This window comes from Halichoeres trimaculatus, unplaced genomic scaffold (genome assembly GCF_033239565.1).
Source record: "Halichoeres trimaculatus isolate MK-OKI-2021-1 unplaced genomic scaffold, fHalTri1.1 fHalTri1_scaffold_1, whole genome shotgun sequence".
Classification (NCBI taxonomy): domain Eukaryota; kingdom Metazoa; phylum Chordata; class Actinopteri; order Labriformes; family Labridae; genus Halichoeres; species Halichoeres trimaculatus.
Window position 1 is genome coordinate 24,796,986 of NW_027437179.1, and position 14,809 is coordinate 24,811,794.

The following is a 14,809-nucleotide window of genomic DNA, read 5'->3' on the forward strand; positions in this document are numbered from 1 at the left end:
AGTAAAAATGAATTAAACTTAGTCTTTTTGGTAATTCTATTAAGAATTATTTCTTTTTGAGCTTTACAAAAAACAATTGAACTTAATTCACACATTTTTTTTAATATTTAAGTTTTTATTCAGTGCAAAATTAAAATGAACCAAGGACTATACTTTGATTGACTATCTCAAAAAAAGCCTTGACAGTTACGTTTTTTATTGATCATAACAGTAGACGTATCTTGTAATTTTATGTTGTGAAATAACACTGCAAGTATGACATAAACCTTGATTTTACTTTTATTAGCCCTCAAAATTGGGAAAAGTATTCTGAACTTGTATTTTCAAGCAATGGCTAAGCACACAACTTGCTGACCACCAATCCTAAATTATTAATCTGGAAGATCAATGGCAGCACAGAATTATTGTGAATAAGTCTTCAAGAAAGAAACCAAAAGCCATTTTTCTTTTCACAATAACATTTCTTTGAACATTTGTTAGTTGACAAGTTTTGCAAAGCAGAAAGATTGGTTTAATTTTCATTTTCATTGATTCCTCCACTTTTCATAGAAACAAAATCTCAGCTGGCTCATATCATTTTTACACATACACGTCCACAAGATTTGCATGTTCATTCAACTGAACACGTTTTGCATGACAAAATATCAAGCTATACAAAATAGAACAACATATTATACACTTTGTTAGTATAGAAATTTCAGTTCAAGTCTTTACAGGAGGAAAATTATTTTGTTTTCCTTTCACAGATAATTTGGCCCCAAATAAATCCCCTATTTCAGTTTGATTACTTATCTCTAATGTTCACTCTATCTCAGTGAAGCGTGAAAACATGGCTTTACGAACAGCATCCTTGTAGGTGTCAGATGCTGACAGTTCATACGAGCTGCCTTTAACACCCAGGCCTGTACCCCTGGTCCTTAATGAAGCCTGTTGGGAGCAGAAGACACTTATTAGAGGAGACAGATTGGAGATAGGTAGCCCTCAGGTAGAAGTGCTAATTACTCTGTGACTGAAGAAAATCACATAAACATGCATATTCCATCTGTGTGGAGCTGGCAGGGATTTAAGTTAGACTTAACAAAAAAACTGTAAAAAGAATTTTAATACTCCTCACCGCAATGGGGGTGGTGATGCCCTGCTGGTGGCGTCCCAGGCCTTTGCCCTGCTGCCAGCCCATTGCTTGCAGCATTTTGTTCCCGATATTATCGCTGGTAAGGCCGTCTTTGGTTGGCTGCTCATAGTTTCTGTTGAGTATGAACATAAAATGTCAAAAAAATCTAAATTTACAATTTCACAGATTTCTTACATGACTTAAAACGTTAACCTTACACTGTTGGGGTTGGTGGTTTGTAGAATTTCTTCTTTGGTGCAGGAGGTTCAGGAACACCATACTTCTCTCTTCTCTCTGCAGCTCTATCTCTATACTTCAGCTGATAAAATAAACATTAAGTCTCATCAAATCTTTTTCATACACAACCTCAGGAGAGAAACTTAAGAATGACTTCTTGGGATACATACCTCACATTCTTTCCTTTCTAGTTCCTCCAGCTCAGCTTCTGTAAGTTTTGATCTTCGATGAATCTCCAAGTTTTGCTGTAACAAACAAAAGCCGTTTGAAATGCTGAATCTTTGAGCTAACAAGCTGTGAACTGAACCTCTTTTGATCAGACAGATGGCTCCACACCAGGCGGGTTCATGGCTACTTTCACATTAAACTCCTGCAGTTTCTCCGTCCTCACCTTGTGGAGGTCGGAGAGCTGCTGGTGACGCAGAAGAGCATCTTTGGCCGGGAACTGCCGTCGACACAGCAAACAAATCATCTTCTCCCAGTCTGTTATTTTTCCATCCTCATCCCCTGCTCTATCTGAGCTGCCCTCCTCTGTGTCACTCTCTCCGTTGTAAGCAGTGACCACGCTGCTCTGTAATATGAAAACAGAAAGCTGCAGGGTTACATGCGTAAGTGTGTGTTGGATAATTTGCTGCAGAAAATAAAAGAAGCAGAAAAAAAAACCTTAGCAAGAGTCTCCTGCTCTGCCATCCTGAATTGCTCAGTCATGAGGAACGGCATCTCAAAGCCTCCAATTTGCTGAAAGACATGCAACAAACAAAACATATGAGCTGCATTATAATCACCAGCTAGTGCCATTCATGTTAGATAATGAAAGGGAGAGATAAAGTATTAAAAGTGAATTCTTTGTACCTTCTTCTCAAAAAGGGAGAAACCTGCATCAGCAGCTGCAGACTCTTTCCTGTCTTCCTCCCTGGACGATTGAACACTTCCTTTAAAACTTTCTTTCTGCTTGTTAAAGCTTTTTGCCCAGCGTTCCATGTCCTTTGCAATCTGTAATTGAATAAACTGTTTAAACACTTCTCTTTACAATGACACAGCTTGAAAAAGAAGAGTTTTTTGTGGAGTGTTTACCTGCTGTGCAGACTTGCTTTTTGGCTTGTCTTTTTTCTCCTTGGCCTCTTTGCTGTTTGGAGTCACTGTACTAGAGGAACTAGCCCCTGTGCTCGCTTGCTCCACTCTTATGTCTGATTGAGGAGCGGGAATGTATTGCTGTTTGTCACCGTCCCAGTAGAGGTATTGCTGTGTCTCAGGGTTAAAGTAGTACTATGAATGAAAAGCAGACAAAAAGGGCATAAACAGGACAAAATGATCCACCACACAAACTGTAAGGCTACAGGGCACATACCTGGCTATTGGGGTCATAGTACAAGCCAGTATGGGAATCATAATAGTAACCAGAAGACTCATCGTACTGATATGTGGAGGCTTCAGGGGCAGCTGCAGAGGGAAATAAGAGGAAACACACTTAAACAATTCACATAAACTGATCTAATCACTCGTTTGAGACAGGTTATTCTACGGTTCTCTAATCTCACCTGTTGTGTTAGCAGTCAGGGCAGCACTGACAGAACTGCTAGCTGCTGATGCTCCCAACGGTGTAGCACCAACACCAACAGTTTGCTGTGCCACATCCACAGGCCTCACTGCTTGATGTGACTAATCGTGGAAGAGAGTTATAATCAGCTCTCACATCAGTTACACAATCCCACAGTGTTACATTAAATCAAGGTGCAGAGGCTGTGGTTATACCTGTATAGCTGGCTGGCTGATAACGACAGGTTGATAAACTTGTGCCGTCTGGGATATGACCACGCCTGGTGTGGCTGCAGGGATCAGAGTCTTTAATCCTGGAGCAGCTGTAGACAGGCGGTAATGAGAAAAAAGTTTATCTCAGCCTCAGACTTAAAAATGACTCAACACATCTGAGTGTTTGACACATTTTACCTCCAAGTATTCCATCTCCAATGACAGGAGCCAATCGCTCAGGCTGCTGCTGCTGCTGCCACACCTGATAACTCTGTGCCTGTACATCAGGAAGACATCAAGTCAGTAATTTGTCTTTCTTAGGAAAGTAAATGTTCGAATAAATTCAGCTGTGCAGCTTTACCTGCCCATGCTGGGTATAACCTTCAGGGGAGGGAACATAATCAGAGGAGGTTCCTGTACCTTGCTGTAGCTTCAAGAACACACGGGGATGAGAACAGAGTTTATCACACAAAGACAAAGAACACAAACTAGAAGGCAAATTGAACATACAATGTTACATGTGTGTTACGTGAGGTAGCACAGGATCAATTTTTAATGCCAGTATGGCTTATTGTTTCAATATCTCTCTGGAAAATAATCCCACTGAAACAGCTGTCAGTTTCACCCTTATACTGGTCCAACATTAAGGTTACATTTGATCTTGGAAATTAAAACAAAACAACATATCAAAGTAAAATAAGAAATTAATGCACAGTTAATACCTGGCTGGATGACCACTGAGCAGCAGCAATGGCAGTGCTTGCCACAGAGAGAGCAGTAGCTCTGTACCCTTCAGATTGGCTTGAGTCTCTGGAGAAGACAGAATGAGTGACTGTTGGCTTCTCATACAGTTTTAAGACGATAGGACAGTGAACAGAGAAGGAAACTTTAGAGTGTAGGGAATAACAAGTAATAAAGAGCCACAGGTTGAAAACAGGACCTGGGCCACCTGCTTCCATAGTCTCTGTATACAAGGCGCATGGTTTGACCACTGGTGCCCAAGAAGGTGAAGAGTTCCGCCATAATGTTTAGGTAATGCAGGAAGAAAGTGAATCTTCTATTAGCTTCAACTGCATTAAATGCTAGGCCTGTGTGCAATTTCAAGTAATAACCTTAAGCACAATGTGCCTTTAGGGTTCATTTTAAACAAGTGATTTAGTTTTATTCAACTTAATCTATTGAACCCTTTAAAACAAAAGAATAAAAATATCTGTACAAAGTGAGGATAAAACTTCCCACATGGTGCCTTTCACACGTTACAGATACAAAAGAGCTTATGTGCACTATTCATAGAAAACTGAATCAAACAGTATGTGGTGTGATGACTCACTTCCTAGCGCTCTTGGCATAATCCACACCGATTGTTTTTCCATCCAGTTTTAGAGGTGGCTGAAGGCTCTGGAGAATCGTGAGCAGCTGAGAAGCCTCCTTTAGAGGAAAAGATGACACAAGAATGTCACATATGTATATCATTCCCCAACCCACACAAAAAAAACATACAAACAAAAATAACAACAAATAATCATCTAGAAAAAAACATACCAAGGGGGATGAGAGCTGAACAAAAGCAAAGCCCCTGTTCTGTCCTGTTTGCTTGTCTTTGATGAGGCGGATGTTACCGGCTGACAGGTTGGCATAGGGTGCTAATATGCTCAATATTCCATCAACAGTGGTAAGAGGAGCAATATTCCTCAAAATAATTGCTGTAAACAAACAAATAAGAATAAAATGATCAAAAAATAAAAAAAGACCATGTAAAAATAAAAATCAGCCACTTACTGTCTCCGTTGTAATCTCCCAGCTGTTGAGCTTCAGCATTTAAACCATTTTGTCCCACTGACTCGCCATCTTTTATTAGCAATAGTTAAAGAAGAGGGATAAATAGAACATCATAAATCTGCACAGGCAACATAAAAGAAAAGTTGAAAACATTTAGGGATATGACCAGAAGAAAACCAAACTTCTAGTTTGTAAAGCATCAACTCACCATCTTTGGCTGCTCCACACCTGAAGCACTTCAGCCTCTTCCGGAAATTGTACAGACCACACTGCATTAAATGTCAGAAATTAATTTTTCTTGTTTAAATAAGGAAACTTAATGAGATATACCTGCTGGTATATCTAATATACTTCATAACCCGGGCATGTGTTTCTTTTAATAACTCATTACTCCCTTTCTTTACTTCTGGGAGCTAAGAGACAATGCCACTGCTCTACCAAGCATTATACTTACTGCATTGCAAAGCCAGTTTTCAAACTTCTGTCTCCTGTTGCTGTAATGCACTGCAATGTTTTTTCCTTGGATCACCAGCTTGTTCTGTGAAGTGAAAAATAACACCAATTATTCCAAATCCTGAGACCTTGAAGCCAAAGAGACAGGTGAGGTCCTGCCACTAGCTCAGCGCGTGAGTGAGAGTAGCAGGGACAGGAAAAGGTGGCTCAGTCAGTGCTAAGTGTTCTGGATCGGAGTGCTGCCAGCTCGTCTAGATCTCATTCCAGTCTTCGGATTTAAATGGAGATGAGAAAAAAAATCCAAGGGACAGAGCTGGAGCAGAATGTGCCATGTGACAGGAAGAAAACTCTCCATTAAGACAGAAATTTTTTTTTTCTTTTTTTTAAGTTTCTGTAAGATAAGTATTTTGATTTCCATGAGGAGGACAAAAAGATGCATTGCATTTTGAAAACCAAATACCTTTGTAATTTTTCTTGTATCCTGAATTTTAAAGGTCAAACTGTAGCTGCTACTGTAATCCCTAAATACTTATGAAACAACAGTATGCAATATCAAATATAATCCTCTGATATCACAATGTATTATGACGACTGGGGTCATTATACAGTCAACAAGCTTAACAGAAAAAGTATTTGGCTTTGTAAACAAATGCTATAAAACTCCAAATGATCACACTTGTGTTTCGCTTGACAGGGGCTCTTTTCTCCTTTAACAAGTCTAAACTTGGTGATTGTTGAAGCAACCTGATTGGTCTCCATCCATCGAGTAGAATCTTGCAAGTGATAAAACTCCACGAAGGCGAAACCTCGGCTTATACCTAGAGACAGCATTCAAATATAGACGGGAGGCGTGTTAGTCAGAATGCTTTGGTGCAACATTCAAACCCATAATGGGCTTGTACAGTCCAATTCAAGTAAACATTGTGTTTGGGAAGGCTGTTTATTGGGTTATGAGGAAGGTGTTATCTCTTTGTTTTCCCCGTAATGTCAGCATAAAAATGATGCATACAGTTACCTTCTTATCAGGCCACACCATCAAAACTTGCAAACTTTGCAACACAAAGGGTTCCATGACAGGTTTGCAGAGTGTTTTTTTTCAGGGGTTGCAACAGGTAAGATAAAGTGTGTTGTAAGAGAGTAAGAGAGTGAATGTGAGACAATACTCTGTTCAACAACGCTCACCTGTCCTTTTCTTCATCAAGCGGATATCTACAGGCTGAGGACCCTGCAGCTGCTCCAGTGCTGAGCGAATCTGGAAAATGAAGCAAAGGCTCAATCATTTTAAAATACAACTAATATTCCACCTTACTATTCTGCTTAACCATTATGAAGTCCCTATCGATCATTTTAATGCTAAGAATCAACCTTTCAGGGGTCTTTATCTTGTTAGGTTAAACTTAAAGAGATGAAACATCATGTACACTTCAACTCATTTGTATCTTCACCTGTAGCGCCATAAGAGCTATCTAAGCTAACGATTGGGTGTGGCTTTGTTTTGAAAAGCATCACTCAAGTCTGAGATGTGGACTTACATCTTCCTCTGTGACATGAAGAGAGAGTCCCCTCAACATGATAGTCTTGCTCTCCTCCTCCTGCTCCATTTTGCAGTCCTGGTCTGGATAATCCCCTTCATATTCGTCATCGGACCTGTCACTATTTCGCCGTTTACGGGCCCTCTGTTGAAAAACAAAAACAATAATGGTCATTGCCTTTTTCTCTTATTTGCAGAAGATGTGAAGTTACTTTTGCATTGACTAGTCATTGCAATAACCTACCTCTGGGCTGTCTCTGTAATCTCTTTGTCTCTCATCAATCCAGTGTTGATCATAGTCTCTTTCCACGTCTCTATCTTGTCTTCCATGCCATTCTGGATAATCTCTCCTCCCATCTGAGCCATATCGTCCACTACGTTCACCTCGACTTAGTCTGTAAAGACAAGACAGTCAACATGAGATCAGAATCCAGAACTTTAGGTGTGTAAACTGTATACTATGTTGATTTACCTTTTATCAACTCCCATGGTATTGTGTAGAGGGCACGTGTTAGATCAGGGAACTCTAGAAAGGTGAAAAGATTAAGTGTTTTTTCTTTCCCAAGTCTAGTGGAGCCAACCTCAAATGGTTAAATATGAACTTTGACTTCTGAAATTATGTATGGTTTTGTTGACACACCTCGGTGTAGCATGCAGAAATACAATATCGTTGTGAATTTTATTTATTGTAAGTAGAAATCATTCAAGTGAATTCAATCAGTTGTTTCGTTTGAAATGCTTGAAATTCCTTGACATTCAGGTTAAATATGGAGGGTGTGAGGTCACATATGCAGAGACAAAAAAATCAGGCAGAAATGTGATGTTTCTTCATGTAGACGTACATTCATGGCAAAAGATAACCATTGTTTAGGTTGTCCAACGTTTTAATTAAACTGCAAATTGTTTTCAGTCCAACGCTTAACTGGTGGTAGCCAGCTTGCTCAACCAACGTTATCGTTAACATCTGCTGGAAATCATCCAGTTAAGCGTTTAGAAATATAACAAGATATTTTGTTTTCCATACCGTATTGTTGCCACTGTGGGATTAGCTTTGTTGCTTCTATGGTAGAAATCAGAAGGGAAAAAAAACGTTTGTTTATTAGATTCAGTGCCGGGGTCGGTCGGTTAGCAGCATCGGTTAGCAGGTTAGCAGCAAAAACTGTTAGCAAGACTTCTTCTTCTGACTTCTTTTGGAGGGAACGTTGGCTAACACGTAGCGCGCTTCATCGCCATCTAACGGTGAGAATAGGATGGGTGCGGCCCGACCACAGTCCAACCCTGCAAAAAGTTCATGCAACAAACATATTGCGGAGGCGTTAAGTAGCTCCTTCAGCAGCAGACTGAGATGCTCACCTCTGCAGGAAGGAGCGCCACTGCAGGTCATTCCTCCTGTCTGTAAAAAGACGGAGAACAGCACTTTACCACTGCCTGTTGCTAACATCACACTCACTCTTCGTTCTCATTGTTATCAGTCTTCTGCTTGAATGTAAGTTGTTGTAAATTTTCTATTTTTTTTATTTTATTACTATCTCGTACTCTATCATTGATTGTACGCTGTTTTTACCTTTCATTTAAGATGTTGTTACAAAAAAAAAAATCCTACAATGGGAGATAACAAAAAGGTAAAAATCATTGTATTCTATATTTAAAGAAGTACTACAGTAATCAGGTTATACAAAGCACTGGAATTCGTGAAACTCCTCACATGATGAAAACCAGTATTCCTTATTTTACCAAATGCCGTGTATTATTGAGAATGCAATGTTCTTATTACGTCTGATCCAACCGCTTGCTTAAAGTCTGACTGTTCCCTCCATCACCATATGGTGGCGCTGCATCCCTTTTATTGGATGCGATTGAGCTGCAGAAACAGGAATCCGCTCTCATCCACAGAGCCAACAGAAGAACGATGGCGACAGTTGATACGAACTGTTAAATATTATTTTAATCGTTTCTCTAGCTACCTCACTTAGCGTATGGTTACTGTATCTGTGGCGTGGGGAAAAAAACGACAAGCGCTACGCTAAAACGTCCTGTCAGCTCCCAGCAGCTGTGACCCGGGTATCAGGAAGAAGGTAGCATGCTGGCTAACGTTAACGTTAGCGAAACACTGAGCGTTATCTTTGTCAATTGCTTGTAGTTTGATATACCATTGTCCCTAGATGTCTAAAGGGAAAACAACTTAAATATAGTTCAAGTTGGTCTTGTTATTTGTTATATCTAAGTTTTGCTGTAAATGTCCAATCACCGTAGCTCAACGTATAGATGCTATTTGGCTAGCTAGTCCGGCTTCAAAGCCTATCCCTGTGTGGTTACCAGAGTCAGTCGCAGCTTCACATAGATTTTAATGTAAATGATCATTCTAGGCAAGCCTCACATCAGTTTCAGCGTTACCGTAATGTCAGAGATTAAAAAGGGTGTGTAATGATTATCCACTAGCCTCCGTACATGAGTCTCCAATTCTCTCTCTGTCTCTCCAGTAAAGCTATCAGGCTTTATGGCTGAGCCAGAGCTTCTGTTGGACTCCAATATTCGACTCTGGGTGGTGTTACCCATTGTTTTCATCACCTTTCTTGTCGGAGTGATTCGGCATTATGTCTCCATCCTGCTTCAAAGTGACAAGAAGTTGACGTTAGAACAGGTTTCTGACAGGTAAGTTGTGTTATTCTGAATGTAGTGATGATGGCGAATCACAACTTGAAAAAAAAATCTTTCACTGCTGTAGTTCCAATGTGTCTCTGTACTTCCAGCCAGGTTCTTATTCGGAGCAGGATTCTAAGAGAGAACGGGAAATACATCCCAAAACAGGTAGTTACTTTACAACTTCAATTTGAAAAAAGTTGGGATGTTGTGTTAAAACAGAATTTACAGAAAATCATGAATACACAGAATTATAAAACAAAGCGAGACATGAAATACTGTGAAGAAACATTTTATGCAGCATATTAGCATGTTGTAGAACACTGTAGAACAGATCTTTTCTATTTTAAGCAACTACACATTGCAGATCAATAAAACCCCAAATCTTTCTTTTTTCCAGTCATTTTTGATGAGGAAATTCTACTTCAATAACCAAGAAGATGGATTTTTTAAGAAAACCAAAAGAAAGGTTGTTCCACCCTCTCCAATGACAGGTATGTCTGTAAGTTATGTACTAAAGCAAGAAATTTGATAATGCAGTATTTACAGGTGTGATCTGTAGTGTGACCTCAGAAAAAGTAGTATTCATGAAAAAATAATCCTGCAACGTGGGAACAATAAAAAAAAATTACATACAGTATATTTTTTTGTTTATAATAATCTTTTTTTAATGATTGTAAAGTTGCTTCCCAAAAACAGAATTTCTGCTCTTTCTTTTTTCCAAAATTATTTTTTTTTGGGGTGGGGGGAAGATATATTCATAACCCAACACATTGCCCTTTTACAGAAAAATACAAAAGCATAGCCTTTAACACTATTGCACTACAACACTATCTAATATCCCACAATCTTTGATATATAACATAAAAGACCCCCTGACACTCTCAAAATGTTTTGTCTGTCCTTCAGAATAAGAAATCCTTTGAAGTGGGAGGGTAGACAACATCTGTTGTCTCTACTGACTTAGTGCAGGCCCATGAACAATTTCCCAACATAAAGAACTACACCTCTTTGTATTTAACAGGCTAATATCTATAAACATTCTTTCAGCTTTTGTGTGTGTAGGTTTCTCTGGGTATAAGCCAAACAAGAACAGTCTTTCACCTCTTATTCCCATCCAGTACAATGCATTTTTTTACAATACCACAAACAGTGAACCAGTGTTCCTCTATATTCAGCATACATCAGGAAAATTTTCGTCGTACCTTTTGAGATATCCTGGCAATACATACAATCTCATTAACCATTTAAATGGAATTAATCTGAGATGTATATTAGTAGACCTGGTATGTCCCATGTTACGTTTCTGCGTTTTTTTTTTTCAGGGATTTAAAGGTCTCTTTATCATCTCACCCTGCGGTTTTATTTCTCTAGCCTTATTCAGTGATATGGTGTCGAGAAAAGCTCCTGGTTAAAGCACAGTTTAAGAAACCCAGTTCCCACAGTCATGGGAAATCAGGAGGGTCACTGAATTAAAACTAGCATTTTCCCAAGACTAGAATGTGTCTGGGAAAAAAATGAATTCGGAAAGTTTGTACACTATGCAAAAACATATGTTTTTACATAGTGTAGAAAGTTTCACAGTTTCTTTTCTTAACAGAGGTGCAATCTGGCCATAAATTAGTTGTTAATGCATATCAAAAAAACATTAGAGCTATGGCTAAACACTTTTTGTACATGTTGTTTCTTTTCACAGATCCAAGCATGCTGACAGACATGATGAAAGGAAATGTCACCAATGTGCTTCCCATGATCCTCATTGGAGGCTGGATCAACTGGACCTTTTCAGGATTTGTAACAAGTAAGGGGCCTGCACTGTCACATTTATTGCTGCATGTTGTGCACAATGTTGGAGGCAAATAAAATACTTTTATTGGTCCTGCTAGCAGCTGTTTCATGTCACAAATAAATTGAGTTCTTTGTATTTTGTGTCTCATGCAGCTAAGGTTCCCTTCCCTCTCACTCTACGCTTTAAGCCGATGCTGCAGCAAGGAATAGAGCTGCTCTCACTTGATGCCTCCTGGTAAAGTAACAAAACTTAATCCTTAAAAAATACCCAGTGCTACCCATATTCATGTCACGAAATTCCCAAACTACAGCGCAACCAATTTGTATTTTTTTTCTGTTTGTATTTTTTGTGTGTGTTTATCATCCAGGGTGAGCTCAGCATCATGGTATTTCCTGAATGTGTTTGGACTACGAAGCATGTACTCGTTAATTCTGGGTCAAGACAATGGTAATTTAAGAACAGTTTCTATGAGTTTTCTTCCAAATCTTCTTGGATACTGAGTAATGTTTTATGTACTTCACAGATTCAGCTGTAGAATGAAACCTGTTCCACATTTGATTTTTTTTGTTGGCTTTTAATAAATATATTTTTTTATCCTCGACCATGACAGTTCTGGTCAGACGCTAGTGATATAACAGACCACTGGAGAAGATTTATGCTTGCATCACAGGCATAAGTTTAAAAAATTGTGTCCAACTTTCTGTGCTGTACATGCAGTAACTTTTTGGACAACTATTTTACCCAATTTTCATTTAATATGATGTATTACCAGATTCACTTGCAAATAACATTTTTATGAGCAAAAATAAAAACATTTAAATTACACTTAACATTCTCTGAAACTTTTTTGAAGCCCAGTTGCATATAAACCCTGCTCAGAGTTTTCACAAATCTGTTAAGCCTAATATTCTGACTAAACCTTGTATCTTTATAAAATTCAGGTGCAGACCAGTCGAGGATCATGCAGGAGCAGATGAGTGGTGCTGCCATGGCTATGCCTGCAGACACAAATAAAGCTTTCAAGGTATGTGCCGTAACCATAGCATGGTAAATGACTGGTTGGGTTTTGCTTTATTGTTCATGGGAGCCTGTCCTCACTTGCAGGCTGAGTGGGAGGCACTGGAGCTGACTGACCATCAGTGGGCGCTGGAGAGTGTTGAGGAGGACCTGATGAGCAGAGAGCTGGACTTTGATGGCATGTTTAGCAAGGAGCTGCCAAGTGGCATCTTCTGATGCCCCACTCAATTCAACTCGGAGCCTTCTGTATGAACTTTGATCATTGGTGGAATTTGTTTTCGATCAAAGCAACAGAGTTGGAGAAAATCCCTTCATGTTATGCAAAGTTTACATTCCCTTGTTTGTGCTCTTTGTTTTTTTCCATGTCCATTCCTGTCCATAAGATATTGCAAATGACCTAAAGTACACTGGCTCTGTGCTGAATTCTGCACCCTAGAAAACACTACTTTTTATTTCACTTTTAGGAGGAGGAGGAAAGATTTGAAAGAAAATTTGTGGCTTTTTGCTTGTTGAACTGCATTAATAGCTTGCGATTGTATGCCATCATAATGCCATTAGGAATTAGAATGTGAACTATCCAGTGTGTATTTCTCCTGTATCATGCACAGCTACACTAGCTGCCCTGGTTTTCATGTGTATGATTATTTTCCGAATAGCATTTGGGCACAAGAGCATTTTACAGGTCTGAATCATGTTAATTTAACTTTAGTATAAAAATCTTTACAGACATCTTTATGAGTTCCTGACTGGATGAGCTGCTCTGAGAAAAAGTGTTTGTGTGATTGAAATAATGTTTTAAAGTTTGTAGACGGTTTATTTTGTTATGTAACTCCCTTGTGTTTTGTACAGCATAAAGCCTGTTTTGACTAAATATCTTGTGTCTTAAGTTGTGTTTCACTCAGTTTTTAAAGTAAAATGAACAAAATTACACACAATCACTTTAGAATAGAATAGAATTGAATTAAATAGAATAGAATAGAACTTTGTCATTGCAACAAGTGCAACGAAATTGCAAAAGCCCTTCAGTCAGTGCAAAATACCTGCCATGTTCAGGTACATTAATGACATGAGGTAATTGTAATGTAATTATACGACGACAAATGAGGTATTGATTTCAGCCTTTGCTCAGGACCCTTACTGCTGTTGGGTAGAAACTGTCTCTGAACCAGTTTGTCCTTGTAGTGAATGACCTGTAGCGCCTGCCTGACGGTAACAGATTAAACGTGGTGTCCAGGGTAAGAGGGGTCCTGGGTTATTTTTCCCGCCTTTCGGAGGCAGCGGGAATGGTGCCGTTCTTCCAGTGTGAGTGAAGGGCAGTCGGTGATGTTTTTGGCTGTGTTGATAATCCTTTGTAGTGATGTCCTCTGAGCCACTGTGCAGCTGGTGTACCACATGCACAGACAGTACACCAGGATGCTCTCAATGGTGCACCTGAAAGACACAAACAGTCTCTGGGGGATGTTGTTCTTCCTGAGCACCCTCAGGCAGTACAGTCTCTGCTGGGCCTTCTTTAAAAGCTCAGAGGTGTTCACAGTCCAGGTCAGGTCCTTCTCCAAGTGGACTCCCAGAAAAGGACCTGACCTGGACTGTGAACACTTCTGAGCTATTTAAGAAGGCCCAGCAGCTCAGAGGTGTTCACAGTCCAGGTCAGGTCCTTTTCTGGGTCCTTTTCTTTTTAATCATTACTGAGGTCCGTGCTAGGATTTGTTACTATGTTGCAAGAGCTTTGCTAGGTTTCCATTTATCATTTATCATACTGCCAATCAGTAACCTATTCCTAGAGGGAATTCCCTCTGATGTCACTCAACTTCCGGTTTATTTACAGGTTGGCAATTGCAGGGTATCGGCGGGATTTCTTCTATGGACCTTCTATGCACTGCTACTTAATCCAACAAACGTTATTGAAATTCAAATACTTTTTTTCAATTTTACTTTGTGTTTTTGTTGATAGTTATATCTGTCTCCTATACTTAATCATTTGGAAATTATCTTAAATTCGGCTGTGAATTTATGCTAGAAACCAATGCTAGTGATGTTGCTGTTGTCTGCCTGTGTATCACAGGCTTATTTTTGTCAATTTCTTTAATTTATAGATAATTAAGTGGCGATGCCAGGGTGTCGGGTTTTCTTTTAGGACAATTTTTTAACTGTTGAAATTATTTGAATTTAACAATAATAGCAAATTAATAGAACAGTCATAGAATCATCCAAAGTAATCATTGTTGTACATTTAGGACCACTATTAAAAAAAAATCCTCAGAAACTTTTGTGTAATCATTTCAGCTTAAGTGTGTGACTGCACCTTATGCTGTTTACATTTCTGTATGAGTGGCTTTGAACCTTTTCATATCAAGGTCCAAAATTTTTTAGGCATTTGAGTCACAGACTACCAAGTGATGAGATTTTAGACCCCAAGTTACTACATATTTTAATCCTCAGTGGATATCATTTTTTTTGTATCACAACTCACTACACTGAATCTTGATCAAAGCTCATAAGCTAA

General features: G+C 39.1%; 2 protein-coding genes across 2 annotated transcripts; one reads left to right on the forward strand and one right to left on the reverse strand.

Moving 5' to 3' along the window:
• Window positions 1–167: 167 nt before the first annotated feature.
• LOC141789659 (RNA-binding protein 5-like) lies at window positions 168–8,047 on the reverse strand. Its single transcript, XM_074669190.1, has 25 exons — window positions 7,885–8,047; window positions 7,333–7,386; window positions 7,105–7,255; window positions 6,862–7,005; window positions 6,512–6,581; window positions 6,074–6,147; window positions 5,331–5,414; window positions 5,085–5,145; window positions 4,877–4,945; window positions 4,640–4,800; window positions 4,428–4,525; window positions 3,820–3,907; window positions 3,459–3,527; window positions 3,296–3,374; window positions 3,101–3,207; window positions 2,887–3,007; window positions 2,697–2,788; window positions 2,423–2,614; window positions 2,201–2,341; window positions 2,012–2,086; window positions 1,740–1,919; window positions 1,519–1,593; window positions 1,330–1,430; window positions 1,115–1,244; window positions 168–927 (listed from the first exon to the last, which is right to left on the reverse strand). The coding sequence occupies exons 2-25, from the start codon at window positions 7,347–7,349 to the stop codon at window positions 802–804; spliced, it is 2,505 nt and encodes an 834-aa protein (XP_074525291.1). The 5' UTR covers window positions 7,350–7,386; window positions 7,885–8,047; the 3' UTR covers window positions 168–801.
• A 634-nt stretch (window positions 8,048–8,681) lies between these two features.
• Window positions 8,682–13,179, forward strand: emc3 (ER membrane protein complex subunit 3). The gene is made up of 9 exons (XM_074669203.1): window positions 8,682–8,935; window positions 9,341–9,512; window positions 9,611–9,668; window positions 9,901–9,994; window positions 11,197–11,301; window positions 11,442–11,523; window positions 11,657–11,736; window positions 12,231–12,313; window positions 12,394–13,179. The coding sequence occupies exons 2-9, from the start codon at window positions 9,358–9,360 to the stop codon at window positions 12,520–12,522; spliced, it is 786 nt and encodes a 261-aa protein (XP_074525304.1). The 5' UTR covers window positions 8,682–8,935; window positions 9,341–9,357; the 3' UTR covers window positions 12,523–13,179.
• Window positions 13,180–14,809: the final 1,630 nt, after the last annotated feature.

Excerpts from the sequence above, each read along its gene's own strand:
- LOC141789659 (XM_074669190.1), bottom strand. Across the intron at positions 5,415-6,073 it reads GATGGATGGAGACCAATCAG|AACAAGCTGGTGATCCAAGG; the intron begins GTTGCTTCAACA and ends TTCACTTCACAG. Across the intron at positions 2,087-2,200 it reads TCTCCCTTTTTGAGAAGAAG|CAAATTGGAGGCTTTGAGAT; the intron begins GTACAAAGAATT and ends CATGTCTTTCAG.
- emc3 (XM_074669203.1), top strand. The coding sequence starts at position 9,358 with ATGGCTGAGCCAGAGCTTCTGTTGGACTCCAATATTCGACTCTGGGTG. Across the intron at positions 9,513-9,610 it reads TTAGAACAGGTTTCTGACAG|CCAGGTTCTTATTCGGAGCA; the intron begins GTAAGTTGTGTT and ends CTGTACTTCCAG. Across the intron at positions 12,314-12,393 it reads ACACAAATAAAGCTTTCAAG|GCTGAGTGGGAGGCACTGGA; the intron begins GTATGTGCCGTA and ends CCTCACTTGCAG.